At 45.0% G+C, this 25265-nt stretch overlaps 2 protein-coding genes across 2 annotated transcripts in view; one reads left to right on the top strand and one right to left on the bottom strand.

The window, feature by feature from the left end:
- CNKSR1 (connector enhancer of kinase suppressor of Ras 1) overlaps positions 1-3847 on the bottom strand; it is a 128779-nt gene extending 124932 nt beyond the window's left edge. Inside the window, exons 1-2 of the mRNA XM_063453225.1 lie at positions 3759-3847; positions 3051-3208 (exon numbers count right to left, since the gene is read on the bottom strand). Of these exons, the coding sequence (XP_063309295.1) occupies positions 3051-3208; positions 3759-3810 (210 nt within the window). The 5' untranslated portion in view covers positions 3811-3847. The remainder of the gene's footprint in view (positions 1-3050; positions 3209-3758) is intronic.
- ZNF593OS (ZNF593 opposite strand) overlaps positions 1-25265 on the top strand; it is a 343969-nt gene that overhangs the window by 152100 nt on the left and 166604 nt on the right. The gene's annotated exons all lie outside the window — the stretch shown is intronic.

The following is a 25265-nucleotide window of genomic DNA, read 5'->3' as shown; positions in this document are numbered from 1 at the left end:
AACTAAAAAAGAAAGCACATTTTGAATACCATGGGTTGTCCACTCTTTCATATAGTATGCCATAATAGGGGTAATTTTCATTCCTGGGCTGCCATATGGTCTCACAGGCAACATAACCAATCTTGCAAAACCCAATGTATAAAAACTGGAATGTTTACGTTTAAGTGTAAAACACCTTTTGTTGTGTATAAACTGACATGTCCATGCGGTCTCAGTTATGTGGGCAAAACCGAGACACCTTTATGCGAAAGAATACGAGGACATCGTTCCAGTATTCGACTGGCTTATAGAGATGGTGCTTCGGATAAACCAGTGGCCAAGCACTTTTTGGACACACAACATCCTTTGTCCTCTCTTAAATTTACAGCAATTAGTCATATACATCAATCCAGAAGAGGGGGTGACAGAAGCCGCACTTTACTATAGAGAAGCATATTGGATTCATGAACTGAGTACTGTGTCCCCTAGAGGACTTAATGAAAATGTCCACTCTTTTCTCTAAAGTTACAGCTAATTTATATCCAGCTTGTGTAGTATTGTACTGTCATACATAGTGCTTGGATGTATTGCTGCAAACTGTATATTTATAGACTATGTATTTTTTTATTTTAGGAATTTTAATCATGGATCTTTTTATCAACATTTTCCAGCACTTTATTATATCACTGGCACTTTTATACACTTCTATACACTATAGGCACTTTATTAAGACTAATATATAGAAATATTGTTCAATTTACACCACATAAGCCCATTTAAGAGGTATTTTGCCATTTTATTAAGGACCAGCAATAGGTCACGGTTAGTGGAGTTTTTTTGTTCACATTTATATAAGCATCTATCAATTTTAATAGCTTTCACAGAGGTATAGAATATACAGTGAATTATACCCTGTTTGCACATGGCACTTTATTCTACAATTGGACTTAAATAGTCATATATAGATTGTCTTATTTATTGTGGATGTGGCTTTTTGTTATTAAATAGGTCAACAGCTGATGGTACATGCTGGACATTCAGAGTGTGAAGACACTCTGCTCTTGATGTTCCGTGTCTCATTCTCCTCGACTCCCTTTACATAGATAATACATTCTACATATATACCACCAAAATGGCTGTGTAAGCATTACAAGTCAATGCTATTGATATGATTTGCTTGTTGGCAATTCTAATAACCCTATTAGGTCATCCCATGTTCCATGAATACTCAGAAATAAAAATGTCAAGAAATTTACAGCACTTCCAGGCCTGTTTGTAATCAACTCCACGAACCACTTTATTTTCCTTGATTATAAAATATTTTGCTTAATGCGGATCCTGGTACCAGTTAAGAATATAAACGTGAGCTTTTTTAGCAGGTAGTTGACATTGCTAGGCACTGATGCACAGTGACTCTTCATCAAAACCGGGGCAATTTTAACATCCGGAACAAGCTTAAGCCCAATACAAAACCATACACTGATTTCTCTACACAAACCTTATGCCAACTATGTGACCTGGGATGGAAAAAAATAAATACAAATATTGCTAGACACAAAAGGAATAACCTGCCTAGACACATTACAAGCAATAGAGAATGAGTACAGTGCAGACCCACTGACCAGCAACCCTCCTGATTGTCACCTGATAGGTTAGTACTCTAAGGAGGATCTATATACTTGTGATCTTTTTTTGTTTGTTTGTTTGTTTGTTTGTTTGTTTGTTTGTTTGTTTTTATCAGAGAGCAGCTTTGAGAATCAGCCCCTTAATAAAAAAAAAAAACACAAACCAAAAAAATTAAATAAAAAAATATTCTATTATGCAGCTGCCCTTCCATTAAAAACTCCTTAATAAAGCCGTTTTGGTTAGATCATAAGATCATGCACTTGCAGTCTCCCTGCTCAATCCTCTACCATCCCCACCTCCTATAGACTGCAAGCTTGTTTGAGCAGGGTCCTCTTTAACCTATCGTTCCTGTAAGTGTTTTGTAATTTTCTTATTTATTGTTAAATCTCCCCCTTTTATAATATTGTAAAGCGCTACGGAATCTGTTGGCGCTATATAAATGCCATTAATATTAATAATAATAATAATAATAATTTAGGAGTTAAAACACGTTGTTTATACAGCCCTAGTCACACCTCACAGCATGTAACTTACACAGTCTTCCTAAACACTTCCTGTAAAAAAATCATCTAATGTTTACACAATGTTTTCCTCTATTGCAAATTAGGTTTAATTTAGAATGTCTTATCTCCTGTTCTGTTAATATCTTGCCATAGCCTGTAGGAGCCTCTTGTATGCATTTAAAGTTCAATTTACAGAGCAGGAGATAACCTCTTGGCTGTCTGACAGTAGTGGAGTTGACCCTGCAATGTAATTAATGATGTTCCTCAAAAACTGCAATAATTACCATTGCAGGGTTAAACTGACAGGGACAGTGCACCCAGACCACTTCACCCTTTAAACTTCCTTAATTGTACGGTGTAATTAATTTAAAATATCTTATCTCCTGCTCTCTCACTAGCTTTCTGAGGGACCTCTTATGTGTGAGTAAAGATCAATTAACAGAGCAGGAGCTAAAAATGTCTAAAGTAAACAGTGCTGTCACAACTGTAGTGTTTTTGTGTTGGCAGTGTGTGTCACAGGCAGAAACAAAAGTAATGTAACTTCTACATGGCAGAGAATTGGGTAGTGAGACTGAAGGGGCATGATATATACAGATATAAGTTATGGTTGTTTTGGTGCTTTTAATTAAGCCAAAAAGGCATTCCTCAAACAACTCATAATATATGCAAGGTATTTTTATGGATGTTATAATAATGACACTAAAATACCATTGCAAACTTTGCTAATAGATACATCCAAATGTATGTTATCTAATAACATGTGGGCTTACACAATACCTAAATGTAAATAATTAATGCTGCTTTTAGCACACAAAAAAAGTAGTAAATAGCTGAGAGAAATAAAAGAGGGATACGAGAACTGGGATGGTTCAGGTACTGTATTGTTAGTGAGGTAATAAATAAGTGTCACTTTTCTAAGTACTATAATATCTCATCTCTTACCAGTGCACACAGTTGCTCCACTGCTTCCAGAATCAGCTCTTGGTGCCCAATGCTCCTTACCCCCAAGGCATCTAAACGCTGGGGGGACAAAGCCAGCAGATCATGCCCGGTCACATCCCACTCTTGAAATGGATAATGCTGTACAGAGGAGTCCAAACCTGAGAAAGACACAGAAGTGACATCATGTCACCTGAAAATATTTGGTATGGCATTCCACTGAATAGTTTAAATTGACAAAAACGGACTATTTGGTTTATAATGATGTGGATCAAAGGCATAAAAATATGTGATTTCATACGCAACGGTAGGCATTTATGTGAGTGAATAAAATCTTCAGATTAAAATAATTGTGAGTTTCTACAAATCTAAAACCTAAAGGGTGGGGAAATAACAGGGTGTTTTTTGTTTTCAATAGGGAATGTTCACACTAAAGACTGCACATAGGAGACATTAATTGGAGTCTAGTCAAGACATTTCACGATTATGGATATCTCCGGATTTCAATACTGATGCCACTACAACCTTGTTTGTCTAATATAAGGTTAGTCCTTCTCCAAATTACACTCAACACATCTTCTGTCCCCATCCTCTCTGATCGTCAGTTCTTTTCCCCAACTTTAACAACTATTTTATGGATCTTTAGAATTAACAAAGGGATCATCGTACGGAACTAAAAACTCTCTACATAATGTGTTACGTCATTCTCACCCCTCAGGTAGCTGCATACGGTCTCTGGGGTCCAGGTAGTCACAGGCTCCATCTGGACACTTCCTGTCCCTTTACCTGGGTGACGTCATGCAGGCAAGCCCGTTCACTGCGTCCTCCTACTGGGTACAGGAAGGAAGCGGGGCTAAGCTCCACCTGTATACATGCGGTATGTGTAGTTGGGCGAATGCCTGCTACTTCTGGAAATAGAATGTGTGAGTGACTGTTCTCCCTGACTGCATGAAGTTACGTAGTATCATGAAAACCATGCCACATCACTGTCGTTATAGCAAAGTTTATCTTTGTGTGTGACCTTTTTATTTTTTAACACTGAAACAACTAAAACGCACTTTTTTATTATCTCTGCTGCTTGACAAGTTTGTAGCTGCAGTAGGCTCGATGAGGTTGAGAATGTGGTATTTTAAGATCTTGGAATGTTTTTGTTTTTTCTTGCTGTTTATATTTCGATCTTGCCTGGTGTATCTTCCAGTTATCTTAATTTAAAACTGCTCATGTATTTGGTCATATTTATTAGCCAGGTTTTCAGATTAATTTATAACAGGTTCCTATTTTTTTTCACTTGCCTGTAGTCCTGTAATATCATTTTGCAGATATGTTAAAATAAAAATAACTGGCCAAATTAAACCCACGAATGGAAGGCTAAGCCAAAGGTGGAGCCTGTAGCTGTAGGAGTGGTTACCTGGCCTGTAAGCACTCAGGGCACCCCTTCCTCTGCACCGACTCCATCTTGTTTAGACTAGTTCAGGTTCCCTTCCCTGTAGGAATCTGCTTCTACGACTGCTATTCTATACACGTCTCTGGCATTCACCTAAAGACTCCCTCGGGCTCACGCATCCTGGAACCACCGGGGTATCCAGCTTTGCTAGTACTCCACCGGGATTTCAATATGCACCGGCCCCTGTTCCGCGCAGGTCTTTTGGCTCGCCATCCTCACTTCCCAGGTCTTGCACATGGCAGCGAATCGTGAGCCTATGCCCTGTGCATATTGGTCCGCATTTGACCACATTTCGTCCCGGTTAGGACGCACATTTCTTTGTTTCAATTACATGTTCAATTTAATCAGCCCTATGCTGCTGACAGTCATTGCAATCTCTATTTAAAAACGTGTGTTCCTAGTGCACACAATTACACGTGCATCTAACGCCTTTTTACGGACGTATTATTATTATTATTATCGCCAGTTATATAGCGCCAACAGATTCCGTAGCACTTTACAATATTACTAGAGGGGGGATTTAACAATAAATAGGACAATTACAAGAAGAGGGCCCTGCTTAAACGTACATATGCAGCATCATTGGTCACGTACTGCCAGTTCTCCTTCCTAGCCCAACTCAGGGTAATATGTTTGTTAACTGAGGTACTCCTACATACAACTAAACATTAAGCCCTACACTACACATAGTCACTACACTAATACTAACCATTAACCTCTGCAATACCCTCACTTACATAAACCGTATTAGGACATGCATGTGTGTGGTTATCGATATCAGAGCTGGGAATACATGCATTTACACACCGTGCTCATTTACATGTCATTTTTCTATTCAGTGCAACTTTAGAGAGCACTGCTCCTGTGATTAAGTCAATGACAATCTGTGAGTGCCAGAGCTGTGCTGTGCAGGGGACTGATAGCCACACCCTGGCTTTCATATCATCTAACCGAAGAATGAGCTTGACAGTAAACTTTTGAAAACGAGGCACATACATCACCAGTTCTGAGATTTCCAACTGAACACATATCCGAGAATATCCGATTGCAAAAAATAAAAGAAGGTGTTTACTCACAAGTGGGGAGCTAATGGATATAGCTCAATAAAAAAAAAGGCAAGAATATCACTTGTTGGCGGTTACATTGTCGCCTCACATAAAACATCTGTTAGTTTGGTGGGTGAACGCAAAGAATGAGGAGAGCGTCAAATAAGGGACGTGGCTCTGGTCATGGTGCTTCTGGTGTTGGTGGAATCCCTGTTGCAAGGAGAGGACGTGGCCGATCTGTGCCAGCTTCACGCACAAGTGAAACACCTTCCTCATGTGCCAGTACACGACAGAACCTTCAGCGTTATTTGGAAGCCCGAATACCGCTCTACGAATGGTGAGGCCAGAACAAGTACAGGCGATAGTAGATTGGATGGTTGACAGTGCCTCCAGGTCCTGCACATTGTCTCCCACCTGTTAGCACCTGCAGCCCATGGCCATCTGTCTATCACCTCACCCTCTTGCAAATCACCCAAGCAGTCTGATCCACAGGTCATGCAGCAGTCTCTTATGTTTTTTGATGACTCTGCAGGCAGTGGCGGATCCAGAGCCTGATCTCGGGAGGGGCACTTGTAGATTATTTAACCCCTTAAGGACCAAACTTCTGGAATAAAAGGGAATCATGACATGTCACACATGTCATGTGTCCTTAAGGGATTAAATAAATAATCCAGGCACAATAACCACTACAGCTCAGCTACACCAGTAGTGCCAGGATCCCATCCCAGAGTAAGTAGTCAAACCGTTTAAGAACAGTTTGACAACTTACCTGCGGTCTGCTGGGATATAGGGCATAGGAGCAGTGGTATGTGTGAGGGGTGAAGTGTGTGTGTGAGTGCGTGAGGGCGGCAGTGTATGTCAGGGTTGCAGTGTGTGTGTTAGGGGGCAGTGTGTGTGTGTGTGTGTGTGCGGTGCAGTGTGTGTATGAGGGGCAGTGTTTGTGGGACAGTGTGTGTATGGGGGCAGTGTTTGCGGGGCAGTGTGTGTATGGGGGCAGTGTTTGTGGGTCAGTCTGTGTAGTGGGTGTGTGGGGCAGTGTGTGTAGTGTGTATGGGGGCAGTGTGTGTATGGGGGCAGTGTTTGTGGGGCAGTGTGTGCATGGGGGCAGTGTGTGTAGTGTCTGTATGGGGGTCAGTGTTTGTGGGGCAGTGTGTGTACGGGGGGCAGTGTGTGTAGTGTGTGCATGGGGGCAGTGTGTGTAATGTGTGTATGGGGGGGCAGTGTGTGTATGGGGGCAGTGTATGTATGGGGGGCAGTGTTTGTATTGGGGGGAAGGAGGGTAGGGAGGCTTTTTTTTTTTTTGTAATTTAAAATAAATATATACTTTATGTCCCCCCTCCCTTCTTACCTTTACTGAGGAGGAGGGGGGACATTTCTTAGTCCCTGGTGGTCCGGTGGGGATTCCCTGGTGGTCCCAGTGGTTACAGTGAACTCTAGCCTGTAGCTCCAGGGCTAGAGTTCACTCTCGCGAGATTTGGAGCGTTGCCGTGGTAACCGTGGCAACGCTCCATGCTCGCGAGGGAGGACCCGGAGGAGCTGCAGGTAAGAGCTCCCCGGTCCGCAGGCACATTGCAGGGCTGGAAGTTGGACAATGCCAGCCCTGCATTAGCTGGCAGGGGGAAATCTTGGGGGGGGGGGGGGAGCAATTGCCCCCCCCTGGAACCGCCACTGTCTGCAGGTGGGGTTTCCATGGGCCATCCACCTAGTCCTGCCCCAGAAGTGTAAGGGATTGAGTGCACTGATGCACAACCACTTATGTGTGAGGATGTGGACATACAAGGACCACCGCAGCACGTCTCTGATGATGACGAAAGACAGGTGCCAACTGCTGTGGCTTTCGGCAGTGTGCAGACCGGCAAGGAGGGCAGGGTTGAGGAGTGGGTGGAAGATAATGTGGAGGATGATGAGGTCGTTGACCCCACATGGAATGAAGGTCATGAGAGTGACCTGTGCAGTTTGGCGGAAGAGGTGGTGGTCGCACAGAGGCACCAGCACAGCATAAGAGGGAGCAGGGTGCAAAAGCGGAGTGGCTGTCCCCTAGACGGTACGCCTGCTACTGCCCAGGGACCGAGCACACCAAAGCCAGCTCCAAGGAGTTCCCTGGCGTGGCAGTTCTTCAGACAATGTGCTGACGACAAGACACGGGTGGTTTGCACGCTGTGCAATCAGAGCCTGAAGCCAGGCATAAACATGCTAAACCTGAGCACAACCTGCATGACCAGGCATCTACATGCAAAGCACGAGCTGCAGTGGAGTAAGCACCTCAAAAACCAAGAAAGGTCTCGGGCTCCTCCTGCTTCCTCTTCTGCTGCTGTCTTGAACCTCTTTCTCCACCTCTAGAGTGACAGTGGCACCTGCCACCCCGCAAACAGAAGATGTGGCAGCAACGCCACCATGTCCACCACTGCATCTCCACACTGTCCCATGGAAGCGTTCAGCTGTCCATCTCCCCAACACTGGAGAGAAAGAGGAAGTACGCCCCTACCCACCCGCGATCCCTGGTCCTGAATGCCAGCATTTCAGAATTCGTGACCTTTGAAATGCTGTTATTCCGTCTGGTGGAGACGGACAGTTTTAAAAACCTGATGGCGGTGGCTGTCCCACAGTACGTGGTTCCCAGCCGCCACTGCTTTTCCAGGCGAGCCATCCCTTCCCTGTACAACCAATTGGTGGACAAAATCAGGTGTGCACTGCGTAACTCCATCAGTGGCAAGGTCCACATAACCACAGATACGTGGACCAGTAAGCACGGTCAGGGACGCTATATCTACCTAACTGCACACTGGGCAAATGTAGTGGCGGCTGGGCCTGATGCGGATAGCAGTTTGGCGCATGTCCTTCCGCCACCGAGGATTGCAGGGCATTTCTCTTTGCCTCCTGTTGCCGCCTCCTCCTCCTACTCTGCTTCCTCCTCCTCCTACCACCACCTCTTCAGGGCAGCGTAACACCTTCACCACCAACTTCAGCACAGCCAGGGGGAAATGACAGCAGGCTGTTTTAAAACTATGTTTGGGGGAAAAAAACGACATCGCTCAGGGTCTGTGGACGGGCATGGAACAACAGACCGATGAGTGGTTGTTGCCACTGAGCCAGTGTATTGTCTGAACGTGTGTTTAGCACGGCAGGGGGCGTTATCACAGACAAGCGCAGCCGCCTGTCCACAGCCAACGTGGACAAGCTCACGTTTATTAAAATGAACCGGCATGGATCCCACCAGACTTGTCTGTACCTTGTGCAGAATAGACATTTATACCGGCCTCACCCAGCCATTGTTATACTCAAGTGCATTTATTCTTTGTTTTCTTTTTTATATGTCCCAATATTTTGGGGGCTACCCCAATAAAAAAAAAAAAATAAATAAAAAATAAAATAAAAAACAGTGTTGGCTACCTCCTCCTCCTTCTCCACCGCCGCTTCCACCTACACCACCACGGTGTATACCAATTAATTATATCAGAGCTGCTGCAGAAAGTGCAGGCCGTCTGTGCGTGCTTTCGGCATTCTCACCCTGCTGCTGCTCGCCTGTCTTCGCTGCAGCGTAACTTCAGCCTTCTTGCTCACCACCTCATGAGACTGTGCGAGCAGCAGCAGGCGATAGTGGAGTTTCAGCTGCAGCACGCATGGGTCAGTCATTCTGTGAAATATACGTTTTATTCATATTGTATGTAAAATCGTGACACTTTTTTTCTTAAAAAAAAAAAAAAAATATAGAAATAAATTTCATGATTTTACATACAATACGAATAAAACTTATATTTTTATAACCAGCATAACTTGTGGACAAACATATTCAAAGTTCACATAAATCCGTTCAGGGGTTCGGGAGATAGGCGAAAGTCTCTTTGGAGCGACCGCACGCCTGTTCACATGCCCAAAACAGTTCCACAGATTCAGGCTATGCGGTCGGTCTATCTTTCCATTCAAATTTCACGAACGGATCGGTTCGTGCTTACTACCTTAAAATGCTTCTTCGAGAGTTTATTCCTGAGAAATATTGCTCTGTTCGCATTAGTTTAGCTGAACACATGGAAGGTAGAAGTATCAGCGATGTTCGTGGAAAGAGTACCTGAAAATAGTTCCATGTGTTCAACGTCAAAACCCCGCTGAGAGCGTTCGCCACCAAGTGTTCGTGCAGACGAACGCCGACCATCCTGTATAGCAATTAAACCGATGAAGTGTTCACGGTTTTTGAGGTGTTACACGAGTCAGGGAGGTTAATGAGTGCCACACTTCTGTTCTGGGTGGTCGGCGTTCAGTGAAAAATTCGGGATTCGAACGGCCATTACTATAACATCAAGCACAGTCAATAAGACAAATGTTTTAAACGGATGGCTGTTCTCAAATTACAGATCCAAAACAGGGCGATCTGTTACAGATTTTGTTTATGATCTCAAAGCAGCTGGGACCATAGTCACCAAGAAAACAATTGGTAACACACTAGGCCATGAAGGACTGGATTTCTGCAGTTCCCACAAGGTCCCCCTGCTCAAAAAAGCACATACACATGCCCGTCTGAAGTTTGCCAATGAACACCTGAATGATTCGGAGGAGAACTGGGTGAAATTGTTGTGGTCAGACGAGACCAAACTGGAGCTCTTTGGCATCAACTCAACTTGCTGTGTTTGGAGGAGGAGGAATGCTGCCTATGACCCCAAGAACACCATCCCCACTGTCAAACATGGAAGTGGAAACATTATGCTTTGAGGATGTTTTTCTGCTAAGGGGACAGGACAACTGCACTGCATCCAAGGGACGATGGACGGGGCCATGTACCGTCAAATCTTGGGTGAGAACCTCCTTCTCTCAGCCAGGGCATTGAAAATGGGTAGTGGATGGGTATTCCAGCATGATAATGATCCAAAACTCACAGCCAAGGCAACAAAGGAGTGGCTCAAGAAGAAGCACATTAAGGTCCTGGAGTGGCTTAGCCAGTCTCCAGACCTTAATCCCATAGAAAATATGTGGATTGAGCTGAAGGTTTGAGTTGCCAAACGTCAGCCTCAAAATCTTAATGACTTGGAGAGGATCTGCAAAGAGTAGTGGGACAAAATCCCTCCTGATATGTGTACAAACCTGGTGGCCAACTACAAGAAATGTCTGACCTCTGTGATTGGCAACAAGGCTTTTGCCACCAAGTACTTAGTCGAAGGGGTGAAATCCTTATTTCACTCATTGGCATGCAAATCAATTTATAACTTTTTTTGACATGCATTTTTCTTTATTATTTATTATAATTTTTTTGTTATTCTGTATCTCACTGTTAAAATACGCTTTTCGTTAAAATTATAGATGGATCATTTCTTTGTCAGTGGGCAAACGTTCAAAATCAGCAGGGGATTAAATGCTTTTTCCCCTCACTGTGTGTGTGTGTGTGTGTGTGTATGCATATATATAATATGTGTTTTCAAAACCAAAGGCCTGTATTTGTGTGAGGAGTTTGAATCTATCTAACCTATAAAAACCCCAATCACCCTCTTACCTGGGCTATTCCCTTCAGCTCTTCATGCCAAAATGTGTCAAGGTGAACTTTAAGCTGTTCATAAGTAGGTTTGTTAACCATTCGACACTGTGCTTTTGTTATTTCTTCCTGGACGTTTAAGCGTTTGCTCAGTTCTGGAGGAACTTCCAGTTATCAAGGCAAATTGTTGAGTATAGTCATTCGGAACTTTGTTTCAGTACTGATCCCTCTTGAATTTTAGTTTTTTTTCTCCATTTGAGAGGAACATTCACCTGTTTCATGTTTTTATAATATACTGATTCAGAACTTTAATGTTTGACTCATTAAATTATGGAGTTTCAAAATTTTATGTACAGTATGTATTTCAATACTTTCTCATAGGCACCATAAGCCAGGCCCTTCATGCTCTTCCAAGCATTTGTTGCTTCACCATTTCAATACTGTTTATGTTTAAAGAATCACTATTGGGTCAGGAATAGAGTTGAGCGGACACTTGGATGTTCGGGTCCGGCGGGTTTGGTCGAACTTTGAAAAAAAGTCAGGGTTCAGGCTCGAACTTGACCCCGAACTTTTGGCCACAAAAATGCCTCTGAAAAAACTCCTCAAAAGGGCTAGAGAGCTGCAAAAGGAAGTAAAATTGGGGTAAGAGTAGGACAAGTGCCCTGCAAACAAATGTGGATAGGCAAATCACTTAAAATAACATAAAAATTAAAAATACAGCTGAGCCATAAAATAGCACTAGATGGAATCTTTGATTTTAGCTTTGGAAGAACATAAAGCAAAATCTAAAGCATGGCTGTCAGGAGGATCACCAGAATTATCCATTTGAGAGAGGGTTGGAGTGCAGGGTATTCTCTTTCATTGTTCAAACTGAGCTCAACTCCTGATGCATGGAGAGAAGGCCTTCACAACCTCTACTAATGTGTACCTAGTTTATACTAAGTGACCCATAGGTTGAGGAGGCGGTGACCGTGGCGGTGTAGGTGGACGCAGCAGTGGAGAAGGAGGATGAGGTAGCCAACACTGTTATTTATGTTTTTTTTTTATTTTTTTATTGTGGTAGCAGTGGAGGAGGAGGATGAGGTAGCCAACACTGTTATTTATGGGTTTTTTTTTATTTTTTTATTGTGGTAGCGGTGGAGGAGGAGGATGAGGTAGCCAACACTGTTTTTATATATAATTAATTGGGGTAGCCCCCAAAATATTGGGACATATAAAAAAAACTCTGTTCCACAGAGTAGCTGTTGACATGATAGTTGTGCAGGCACTTTGTTGACTCTAGAGAACCTCGGGCCAATCGCACATCCCCGTGGCGGCGACTTTGCATGCGGATGTCATCCGTATCAACTTTCGATGCCAGTTTTTGCGCCTACCATGGTGACCACGTGTAACGGGGAATCAGGGTTCCATTCCATACAGGGACACTGAGAAACAGCTACCACATGCAAGGAAGGCAGCAGGCGCGCAAATGACCCACTCCCGATGCGGGAAGGTAGTGACGACAAATAAAAATACAGTACTCGTTAGAGGCCCTGTAATTGTAATGAGTCCACTTGAAATCCTTTAACTCTGATCAACTGGAGGGAAGTCTGGTGCAGCGTCACTGACCCGTGCGAGCTGCAGCTGAAACTCCACTATCACCTACTGCTCTCACAGTCTCATGAGGCGGTGAGCAGAAAGGCCGAAGTTACGCTGCAGCGCAGACAGGCGAGCAACAGCAGGGTGACAACGCCAAAAGCGCGCACGGCCCTACAGTGAATGTCACATCTTGACAGTGTCTGGGTCCTGGTCACCGGACTGCCCACCTTACTGTGAAACTACGAATGGATCGTTAAATCTGGTACGAACCCAAACTTTGCAGTTCGGGTTCGCTCAAGTCTATTATGGATCCTTTGATCGCTACATGTATTGCTTGGATAACTGTTAATTCTCAAGCTAATACATGCCGATGAGTGCTAGGGGACAGCCGCTCCGCTTTTGCACCATGCTCCCTCTTATTCTGTGCTGGTGCCTCTGTGCCACAGCGCCTCTTCCTCCAAACTGTTCACGTCACTCGCATGACCTTGATTCCATGTGGGGTCTAGGACCTCATCATCCTCCACATCATCTTCCACCCACTCCTATTTTACTCTTAGCTATGAAGTGCCACTGTAAGCACACTATTAGACGCTTCAATTTCACTCTCAGATATGAAGTGCACCCCACTATAATACTATTTAGCAGTTTAGGACCCAAACAATTTTAAGTTTTAAAACTGCAATATGACAGCAGTATTTGACGATTTTATTTGACTCTCAGATATGAAGTGCCCCCCACTAATTTACTGTTTAGCACCAAACAAATTTATTTTTTAAAACTCTGATGTAACCGCGGTATTTGAAGCTTCTATTTGACTCTCAGATATGAAGTGCACCCCACCACACAAATGTACTAGTTTGCAGAATTCTTTCCTAAGCTGTCCCTATCAGCGGCAGCATCCTCTCCCTACACTAATAAGACCGCATGTGCGTGCGGTGCTACGCGACCCCAGCTTATATATAGAGGCTGGGTCACATGCTGCACTGGCCAATCACAGCCATGCCATTAGTAGGCATGGCTGTGATGGCTTCTAAGGGCACACGAGTCAAACGCTTGTTGATTGGCTGCCTTGCAATATGCCCAAATCAGTTCCTAGAAGGGCAATACATCGCAGGCTGGCAAACAGGCCCCGACAAAAACCAGTGGCGAGGTCACTTTCGCCACACCGGCTTAATCCAGGGATTATCTCACTCGAGCTTCTATCCATGGGGGGTTTTAGTGTTTTGTCCTCATGCTTTGTAACCTGTGGGGTCTGGAGGGTTTGGGGTCTGCGTGTGTGTGTTTCGGCATTTGTCCCATTGGTCCCATGCTTCCCTCAGAATTTGTGTGGAGGTTTGTTGGATCTGGCCATTACTTCGTACCTTTTGGTACTTTCAATTTGTAAGATACATGCGTTCATGTGCGGAATTTTCTGTTTTAACCAAGGTCTGCTGATGTTTAGGAGCACAGCAGAGACAATGTGATAAATTAAGTACTGTGCAGGCTTTGTGAGGTTAGGTGGCATGTATTGTAGTAGAATGTTCTCAGGGTTTTGTGTTAGGGTGATTTCCGTTACATACCTTACCAAAGTGTGTGTGTCTGTCCATAACGGTGTCAGAACGGGACATGCCCACCATATGTGTGGCATGGTACATCTCCAGCACAGCCCCGATTGTGTAGGTGTCATGTGTTTCATGCATGTTGGCACTAGATACCAACTCCAGGTGTGATGTATTAAGCGTGAGATTTTTGTTTGCGTATAGTATTTGTGCCCACTGTTCGTTTGTCAATTGTCTGCCTATTTCTGATTCCCATGCCCGTACAAACGGGAGTTTGTGTGGATCTTGTAATTAATAGTGCTGGTTGTACAGTATAGATCAGCGGTGACCAAAGTGTGGGTCGTGACCCACTGGTGGGTCGCAGGGCGATTCCCAGTGGGTCGCGCTGACCCTCACCTCCAGGGCTGCCGGAGACTCGAGAGTCAGACTGATCAGGAGGGGGCCCGGCAGCTTGCACTGTATGCAGCCGAGCTCCCTCCAATCAGACTGCCCAGCACCTCCGGTCTGCAGCTCCGCCGGGTACAGGGCTGCAGACCGTGAGATAGAAGTCTCGCGAGCACCCAGAGCGTTACCATGGCAACACTGTGGGAGCTCGCAAGACTTTTATTACATGGTCTGCAGCTCTGTACCCGGCGGAGCTGCAGACCGGAGTGTTAACCCACCGGACCACCAGGGACACTGGACCACCAGGGAATTTATTACAGGTAGGACACAGCCCCCAGACCCTGATCCCCCATGTAACCCCTTCACTTCCTGCCCCCCCACACAGTGTAACCCCTTCACTCCCTGCCCCCCACTGTAACTCCTTCACTCTTTGCCCCCTCCCCCCCACTGTAACCGCTTCTCTCCCTGACCCCCCACTGTAACCCCTTCTCTCCCTCCCCCCACACTGTACCCCGTTCTCTCCCTGCCCTCCCACGCTGTAACCCTTCACTCGCTGCCCACCATGCTGTAACCCCTTCACTGCCTGCCCCCCACACTGTAACCCCATCACTCCCTGCCCCCATCACTGTAACCCCTTCTCTCCCTGCTCCGCCACACTGTAACCCGTTCTCTCTCTGCACCCCACACTGTAACCCGTTCTTTTCCTGCCCTCTCACGCTGTAACCCCTTCACTCCCTGCCCCCCACGCTGTAACCCCTTCTCTCCCTCCCCCCCACACTGTAACCCCTTCACTCCCTGCCCCCCACGCTGTAATCCCTTCACTCCCTGCCCCCCACGCGGTAACCCCTTCACTCCCTGCCCCTCCACGCTGTAACCCCTTCATTCCCTGCCCCTCCACACTGTAACCCCTTCACTCCCTGCCCCCCACACTGTAACTCCCTGCTCCCCCACACTGTAACCCCTTCACTCCCTGCCCCTCCCACACTGTAACCCCTTCTCTCCCTGCCCCCCCACTGTAGCCTTTTCTCCCCCTGCCCCCCAATGTAACCCTTTCTCCCCCTGCCTGCCCACTGTAACCCTTTCTCCCCCTGCCACCCCCACGCTGTCACCAGCACACACACTCCCTCCACACTGTCACCCTCACTTCCTGTCACTGCGTGTATGTGTATCTGTGTGTCCTTTTGTATCAGTGTGTGTATTTCTGTGTCTGTGTGTATCGTGTGTCAGTGTGTATCTGTGTGTGGGAAACTAGGTGTCATTGTGTGTCTGTGTGTATCGCTGTGTCAGTGTGTGTATTTGTGTGTCTGTGTGTGTCTCTGTATGTGTGTGTATATGTATACACTGCACACATACTCCATACAAAAAAACATGCTTACATTCAAACACACATAGTGTGTAAGTATATTTTATAAACACAATATACACACACTTCATCCACTACACACACACACACTGCATCCAATACACACGCACTGCAATCAAAAGCAAACATTACATACAAACACACCTCTGCATTAAAACACTAAAATTATCTGCAAACACCCCTTCATTCAAACACCAACACTACACACAAAAAGCACACCTGCATTTAAAGTCCTACACTACATACAAACACCCATGCATTCAGACGCAAACATTACAAACCAGTACACCACTACATTCCAATGGCAACAGTCCATACAAATACACCCATACATGCACACATATACTTAATACAAAAACACGCTTACAATCAAACGCTCAAACACTGCTCACAAATATAACCCTGCAATGATGCGCAAATGGTAGATCCCCATCTGGCATAGCATTGTTTAAGTTCACTGACAGATGGAGATCTACCTTTTGGCCACACTTGCACTAAAGGGGGGCCCAGAAAACATACTTGCACCGGGGCCCTCTCTACATTAGTTCCACCACTGGGACAATCAATGTGAGGTGCCTGGATGAAAGAGCAGGACAACAGCACTTCTGATTCTGAGTCTGTGAGTAAGCAGTTGTATGTCTCTAAAACTGATTGCCATGATGTGCAAAGTTTCTGCCTCTAAAACTGCCATGATATCCCACAATTATGCCTCTAAAACTGCCATGTTATGCCAATAATTTGCATCTAAAAGCTAATTGCCATGGTGTGCCAATTTTATGCTTTTAAAACTGTTTGCCATGGTGTGCCAATTATATGTCCCTGAAGCTAAATTTCCATGAAGTGCCAAGTTTATGCATCTAAAAGTGATTGCCATGATATGCCAAGTTTATGCATCTAAAGCTGATTGCCATGGTGTGCCAAATTTATGTATTTAAGGCTGCCATGATGTTCCAATTTTATGCCTCTAAAACTGATTGCCATGATGTTCCGATTTTATGCCTCTAAAGCTGGTTGCCATGGTGTGCCAAATGTAAGCCTCTAAAACCGATTGCCATGGTGTGCCAATTTTATGCCTCTTAAGCTTGTTGCCATGGTGTGCCAATTGTAAGACTCTAAAACTGATTGCCATGGTGTGCCAATTTTATGCACCTTAAGTTGCCATTATGTGCCAAGTTTATACATCTAAAACGGATTGCCATGATGTACCAGTTTTATGCATCTAAAGCTGATTGACATGGTATGCCAATCGTATGCATCTAAAGCAGATTGCCACGGTGTGCCAATTGTATGCATCTAAAGCAGATTGCCAATTTTATGCATCTAAAGCTGCCATAATGTTCCAATTGTATGCCTGTAAAGCTGATTGACATGATGTGCCAATTGTATGCATCTAAAGCTGATTGCCATGGTATGCCAATTGTATGCATCTAAAGCGGATTTCCACGGTGTGCCAATTTTATGCCTCTAAAACTGATTGCCACAGTGTGCCAATTGTGTACATCTAAAGCTGATTGCCATGGTGTTCTTGGTGTTTTAAAATCTGCATTAAAAGCAAGTGGGCCATTGTTGAAGCGAGTGTCTTCAGCTCACAAACAAAACTGTACATGCAACTCTAAATGAGAGATAATGAGGACTACAGAGAAAGACACGATCTACGGTGGTTTTAGTTTAAATCATTGTGTTTTAATGTTTTTTTTTTTATTTTTTTTTAAAAGGGTATCGTCAATACGCAAATGAACCCATACGAGAGACAAGGAGTTACACAATAGGGGGCATACAATGTCTACAGTACCTGTACCCATGTCAGAAGTTATGTAATGTGAAATGTTCATTTTGTGACTAGAATGTATTGCAACGACACACCACCAAAAAAAAGCAAGTGGGTCTCGAAAAATTACTGTTTTGAAAAGTGGGTCTCGGCCCATAAAAGTTTGGGAAGCCCTGGTATAGATATTAGTTTCTGTGGTTTTTGTTTCTGTATGCAAAGCTTTTCAGGGGTTGACAAGTTTACCCACCCATCCCCAGTAGGTAGTATGTTTTTATTCTTGTGTAACCAGGAGTTTATCTATGTGTGAATTCTGCGGAGCTGGGTAGTTGGTATGTACTTTTTTTTTTTTGAATTTGACAATTTTTATTTTTCTGTTAAGTATAAGGGATACAGAAGGCAAGAAGGGAACGAGGGTTAAGTATATATTCATACGCAATATTTCAACAATGTTATACTTAGGGGTAGGGGGGTACAGAAGGCAAGAGGGAGACAAGGGGGGTAATGTACATATCCATTCTCAGCGTTCCAATAGTGTAAACTGCCTGTCCAGATGTATACAGGTGCTGTCTAGTAGCTCGTTCGGGGGCTGCCATTGGTTATGATCAAATACTTATTAAAGTGAGCCATCCCGTACTTTCTTGTTTCTTTGTGTGGAGCGAGCTGATGTGGAATGCTGGTGTAGGGTTTCCCCATTATCGGTGGCGGGTATGTTGAGGTTTATAGGGTCAGGTTATGGGGAAGTAAACGTGTGAAGCACGTGGGGTCGTGTAGTCGTGGATGTAGTATGTTGTTGTGTCTCGTAAGTGTGTGTAGTCGTAGTGTAGGTGCTATGGATGTGTGTATGTGGTGTGTGTGTGTGTGAGCCAGCTTGTGTATAGTTAGGTTGCCTCCTATCGTGGAGGTCTGTCATTTTGAGGGGTTGCTGTTTTAAGTGTTTCATTGTGGGTTAGGTGGTTTGTTTCGGTCCCAAAGATTCCATGCTTCGGTCCAGTAGGGATTTGTTCTGCTAGATTTCCGTGCCATTATTTCATATGTCTTGGATGTTTCTACAGCTGTGATGCATTGAGTGATCGTTGGGGCTTTAGATTGTTTCCAATTTCTGCTAATAGCTGCAAGGGCCGCTATACAGATGTGGTACAGTAGATATTTGGTGTGTATGTGCTGTGTTGGAGGTAGTAGTAATAGTAGGAAAGTTTCCGGCATGGGGGAGATGCGCAGTTTGGTGCATCTCGATATTAATTCTAGTACTTGTGTCCAGTATTGTAGCAACGACGGGCATTGCCACCAGATATGCAGTAAGGTACCTCGGTCTTGTTGACATCGCCAGCATACATCCGTTGTCTTCGGGTAGCTGTGTTTGAGTATGGTTGGGACCAGATACCATCTGTACAGTATTTTGCGGGAGAGTTCTATGTGAGTTGTGCAGAGGGTGAATTTCTTGTTGGCTTGAAATATGGTTCTCCATTGATCTTGCGTGAGTTTATGACCATTGTCCTGTTCCCATGCCTTTTGAAAGGGGGTCAGTTTTGCTGGATCTTTTGAGTTTGCGGAAGCATAGATCTGTGAGATGAGTTTCGTTGGCGGTTTAGTTTTGGTGCATATTTGTATTAATTTAGACCATTGTGGGTCCGGTGGTGCCGTGGTTTGTTGTGGTCTGTGGAGAGTGATCCAAGATTGCAGTTGGATATAGGAGAAGGTCGCTGTGTTGGTTAGCTTGTATTCTTCGCGTAGATCCGTAAGGGACTTGAGGTTGTTCCCCTGCAGTATTTGTGATAGTGTGTATATGCCATGTCTCTGCCAGAGTCTGTGATTAAAGTCTGGGATAAGTTGTCGAATTGTTTCAATCGGGGTCGCTGGCGAGAAGGGCTTTGTTATCCCTCTCTTTCGGCAGTAGTCATCCCATGCTGAGAGGGTTAGTTTGGTAGGGGGCAGTAATTCTGATGGTTTAGGTCTGAGGCTATTCGGCATCCATGCTAGCGCTGGAAGGGAGATTCCTTTGGCATTATTCTTCTCCAGTTCTTCCCAAGTCAAGGGGGTCTGTCGATATGATGCTGCAATAATTGGAGTTATGTTGGCTGCCCTGTAGTATTTCCCTATGTCTGGTAGACCCATTCCGCCCTGGTCATGGGGCTTATACATTGTGGTCATAGCCACTCTTGGCTTTTTGTGATCCCAGATAAATCGGTTTATACTACTTTGTAAGTCCCTTAGGTAGGTTTTGGTGAGTTTGAGTGGGAGTGAGCGGAATAGGTATTGGATTTTTGGCATGATCACCATTTTTATTGATGCTATCCTGCCTGTCCACGATATATACTTCCCCTTCCAGCTGTGTAACAGAGCTTTAATTTCTGTGTGTAGTTTGGTGTAGTTCGCTTTGAATAGGGTATTGGTCGAAGGGGTAAAGTAAATTCCAAGGAATTTAATATGGTCATGTCTCCAGTCATATTTAAAGTTCTCCTGGAGAGTTGTCAATGCTGGTTTCGGGATGTGAATGCCTAGGGCTAGGGTTTTGGAGACATTTAGTTTGTAGTAAGAACATGCGCTGAAGCGGGATAGAATATTGTGGAAGTTGGGCAGGGATATGTGCGGCTGCTCCAATGTGAGCAAGATATCATCCGCAAAGATGGATAGTTTATATTCTTGGCCTTTGGCTTGTATGCCATGGATATTCGGGTCGTTTCGTATTAGTTGTGTGAGGGGTTCAAGTGCCAATATATATAGTAGTGGTGAGAGTGGGCAGCCCTGTCTAGATCCGTTGGAAATATTAAACGGTTTTGATGCAAATCCACCATTTACCACCCTGGCTGTTGGTGAGGAGTATAGTGCTTGAATGACAGCTAGGAACTGTGGTGGGAATTCGAATTTTTGGAGTACCGCTTTCAGGAAGGGCCAGTGGAGCCTATCGAAGGCTTTTTCAGCGTCTAAGGACAGCAGGACACTGGGTTGTCTGCTTTCTTGTATCACATAAAGTAAGTCTAGGGTTTTCCTAGTGCCGTCTGTTCCCTGTCTACCCCCGACAAACCCCACCTGGTCCTCCTGGATTAGGGAGGGCATGATGTGCGCTAGCCTGTTGGAGAAGATTTTTGCTATGATTTTAATGTCCGTGTTCAGTAGGGAGATAGGGCGAAGGTTTTGGCTCCTGTTCGGGGGTTTCCCTGGTTTGGGAAGAGTGGCGACATGGGCCATCAGCATCTCTTGTGGTAGTTGCCCTGTTTGTATGGCATAATGGTATACTTTTTGCAGGTAGGGTGCTAAGATTGGTGCGAACTGTTTGTAATATGCGTTGGTTAGTCCGTCTGGGCCAGGGGATTTCCCTGGTGGGAGTGAGTTGATAGTATCTATGATTTCCTGTGTGGTGATCTGGTGTTGAATGTCATCCCTTTGGGCGGTGGAAAGCGTTGGGAGTTCTACCGTTTGGAGAAAGTCTTCTATTTCCCTAGAGGTCGGTTGATGCAGGTTGGGGTCTGTTTTGAGGTTATAGAGGGAATGGTAGTAATCTGCCATACAGTCATTAATGTCTTGCGGGTTATGTATTTTGTCACCTGCAGCCGTAATCAGGTGTGGTATTTTAGAGTTAGTTTGTTGTTTTTTAAGTAAGTTGGCTAACAGCTTCCCTGCTCTGTTACCTTGAGTGTACGTTCTCAGTTTCAGTTTTGCTAAGATATGGGACGTTTTTTGGAATGTTAATGTGTTGATTTGGTCGGTGACGTCTTCTATGTCTTTTGCTTGAGCCTCAGTGGGATGCAATAGTTGGGCAGAGGTGGTGTCTCTTAGTTTTCGTAGGAGATCTAAGTGTTCCTTTTCACGTTTGCGTTTTAGAAACGATGCTCGACTGAAGAGGTAGCCCCTTATGACCGTTTTGTGGGCCTGCCATATGGAGAATATTGAGGTCTCCGTGTTGTCATTAGTCTCGAAGTAGTTTTTTAATTCAGACGCCATTGATATTGTGAAGTCTTTGTCGAAGAGGAGGGACTCGTTGAGGCGCCATGGTGGTTTACCTCGGTGCAGGTAATTGGAATTGAGTGTCATTGTCAATGGAGCATGATCAGACCATACTATGTTTCCTATAGAGCATTCTTCTATGCGGGGAAGCACGTTACCAGAGGCTAGTATATGATCTATTCTGGAGTATGTTTTGTGTACTTGTGAAAAGAATGTGTAGTTTCTGTCTGTGGGGTGCATCGTCCTCCAGACGTCATACAAGCTATTTTCGTGGATGAGTTTTGCAAATGCTTTATTGTTCGGGCCTAGTTTAAGGTGCTTGTCTGAGGTGCTTGGGGTGGTCGAGTCTAGACGGGTATCCATCGTATGGTTATAGTCCCCACACAGAATTTTGGGATCGTTTGTGTCGTATGGTAGTTTATTGAGGACCTTATGGAGAAAGTTGCGTTGGTGGTCGTTGGGACTATACAAGCATGCTAGGATATATGGATTGTCATTGATTCTACAGTGTAAGATGATGTATCTTCCCTGGGTGTCCTTTTTGACACGTAGTGTTTCTACCGTTAGGGAGTTGTGGAGTAGTATAGAGACTCCTCTGGATTTAGAGGTGTGAGTCGCATGGTATTGCGTAGGATATTCTCTGCGGGCGAAGTTAGGGACCCTATTGGTTACAAAGTGCGTTTCTTGGACGCAGACCACATCTGCTTTGATTCTCTTTATATCATCTAGTAGCATGCGCCGTTTATGTGGCGTGTTAAGGCCTTTGGTGTTATGTGAATAGATTATCATGTTCGGTGGTACTTGTTGTGGCGTGTGAGGGTTTTGTCTGTGGGTTCAGCAGTATTGACTGGCTCTTTCGTGTGACTGTGGTGTCGGGATAGTAGTGGTGGTGGTGTGAGTGGGGTTGGGTGTTACAGTAATACGGGTACTATGTACCGGGACCGTATGGTCTGGCGCGCTAGTCGCGCCGCGGGGTTGAGGAGCTAGGCTTCCAAGTACGTGGCTAACGGGTTCCAATTTGTGTTTTGGCGTGGAGCTGAAACCATATGTCTTAGAGTGGTAAGATGAACCTGATAGTGTAACATAATAACAGTACAATATAACAGTAAACAACTTTGTAAAGAGGTAAGTGAGCAACGGTATGTTCTTCAACATTATAGATTAAGTGGTTCTGGTATGTCCTATTCTTTCAGATAACCTGATTATACCTGGCTTCCCTGGCCTTAGTGTAAGCCTGCTGGCCTGCGGTAATTCTGGTCACCGTAGAGTACAGTGGACTCATGAAACATTGATTTTCTCGCACTCAAGGGTTTAGCTTTGCAACTTAGGACGGGGTATGTGCCCTAGCTGTGCATGGGCAGCCCCCATTTGGGATTTCTTTACTGAGCTCCCGGCTCTCGTTATCGTTGTTAAGTAACAATTACCTTGGGCCTAGGGAATGGTCTAGTGTGGGCGACACGATCAATCGCAGGGATGTCGTCTAGTCAGCCCCCCTGCGACAGCTGTCCCAACCTAGGAGGGTCGGACGGGTTTAGGTGCTCGCAGGGGCGCTGGGGAGTCGGTATATACGTATTAATAAGGGGGGACATATTATACACGTGGCATATAAACAGTATGCATATACATTTAAGCTGTAATCTATTTGCAAAGAACATATTTGTTTAGTCAATGATACTTGCGGTAAGCGCTTTCAGCGCTTCCAGAGAGGTATGTCAGTTCATGTTCGTTGGTCTGCGTGGACTGCGGTCGGTGGGGTAGGCGTCTTCAGGGGACTCCCTCAGAAGGCCCCACTTTTCCAGGCATTGCTGTCCTTCTTCTGGGGATGATATAATAAATGTTTTCCCTTGTCTGGACAGAATCAGCTTCGTGGGGAAGCCCCACCTGTAACGTATGCCTTTGTTGCGAAGTGTGGTGGTGATCTGGGTGTAGTCTTTCCTCCGGCGTAGCGTAGCTGATGATATATCCGCCATGAGGCGCACCGATGGAAAGTCTTCGTGCGGGGTATCCCTACTGCGGTATGAGCGGAGGACCAGCTCCTTGATGTGGAAGTAGTGAGCTCTGAGGAGGACGTCGCGTGGGATGGAGTCAGGTAGGTTTTTGGGCTTCGCCACCCTGTGTATCCTGTCTATTAGGAGCATGTCCGCAGGTATGTCCGGGGCGTAGGCCTTCATGAGACCTCGTGCGTGCGCTTGCAGGTCGTCTTGGAGGATTGATTCAGGTACTCCTCGGAGTCGTAAATTGTTCCTTCGAGCTCTATCCTCGTGGTCCGCCATGCGTAATTCTATGGTCTCCACTTTGCAGCTCAGCTCCTGTAGTTGCTTGGAAACTGCGGATTGTGTGGAGGCTAGTTCTTGGCATTGATTTTCAACTACGGAGGTTCTAGTTGTTAGGTCCCTCACCTCTTTCTTTATCTGGTCAGCCGTTGACTGCCATGTGGAAATCAGCCTTGCTGCCATTGCTTCCATTGCCTGTTCGAAGGTGCTTTGAGTTAAGTAATCCATAGGCTTGGGATACTCCGGCCTCGTTGGCGTCGGGCTTGGGGTGGTATCCTCCGCGCCCTCGTGTTCCGCTGTCCGCATAGTCTCTGCTGTAGAAGAGGTTTTTTGGCCGAAAAAATTCAATTTTTCTGCTTTGAGTGCAGCTTTCCTCGCTTTAGAAGATGCCATCAGGTTTTATGTAATATATAGGTTTCAGCTCATTGATTATCGCAATTTAGTGGAGCCCTCGTGCCGGAGCAGAGATTCAGACGTCCATCTTGCTCGGCGGTTAGCCACGCCCCCCCAGTTGGTATGTACTTTGTAGTTGTTTGAATTGAATTACTTCTCCTTGTTTGAACAGCTGGTGTAGGTGTGTCAATCCATTGTTGCCCCAAAGGGTTATGTTCAATGAGGGTATCAGTCGATTAAAGGAATTTAGTAGTAATGTTGGGGAGAGTGTCGTGTCTGATTTTCTCTCTTTGTGGTACCTGTCCCATTCCCGTAGTGTTGTCGCTGTGAGTGGCGACATGTGTTTGTATTTCTTCCTGTGTTGTGGAGGTGTCCAGGCTAGTTGTGTTATGTGTTGTCCGTATAGTTATCCACGGGGACGGTGCATTGTGTTGGTTTAGTTCTGTGATCAGTGGACCAATAATAGCCGATCTGTAGTAAGTAAGTATGTTTGGCAGACTCATGCCTCCTTGTTTATATGGTAGATACATGGTCTCCACTGCTGTTCGAGGTCTCTTAGGTGACCAAATAAATGTGTTAACACTTTGTTGGGCCTCTTGAAAGAACTGTTTGGGGAGCCTAATTTGTAGAGTGTGAAATAAGTATTGTACTCTCGGGAGTATTTTCATTTTTACCGCAGCGATTTTCCCCATCCAGGATATGTATTTCCCCTTCCAACCCATCAGTTGTTTTATGGAGGTGAGGGTTTTGCTGTAATTATCCCGATATAGGTTTCGCTCTTGTTTTGTGATTTTATGCAGAGAAAAGTCAGATTGTCATGTCTCCAGTCATATGTGTGTGTCTGTTTTAAGGCCAAATACAGTGGTGTAGGTGTGTTTAGGCACATCGCTTGTGTTTTTGAACTATTCAATTTGTAATATGAACATACACTATATTGTTTCAGGAGGGGATGGAGTTCTGGTATGGAGGTCGTCGGCTCAGTCAGTGAAAGCATTACATCATCCGCGAACATAGTGATTTTGTGCATTTTT

This window comes from Pelobates fuscus, chromosome 1, assembly GCF_036172605.1.
Source record: "Pelobates fuscus isolate aPelFus1 chromosome 1, aPelFus1.pri, whole genome shotgun sequence".
NCBI lineage: Eukaryota > Metazoa > Chordata > Amphibia > Anura > Pelobatidae > Pelobates > Pelobates fuscus.
Note: the sequence above shows the minus strand (reverse complement) of the source record. Positions and strands in the feature narration are given on the sequence as shown.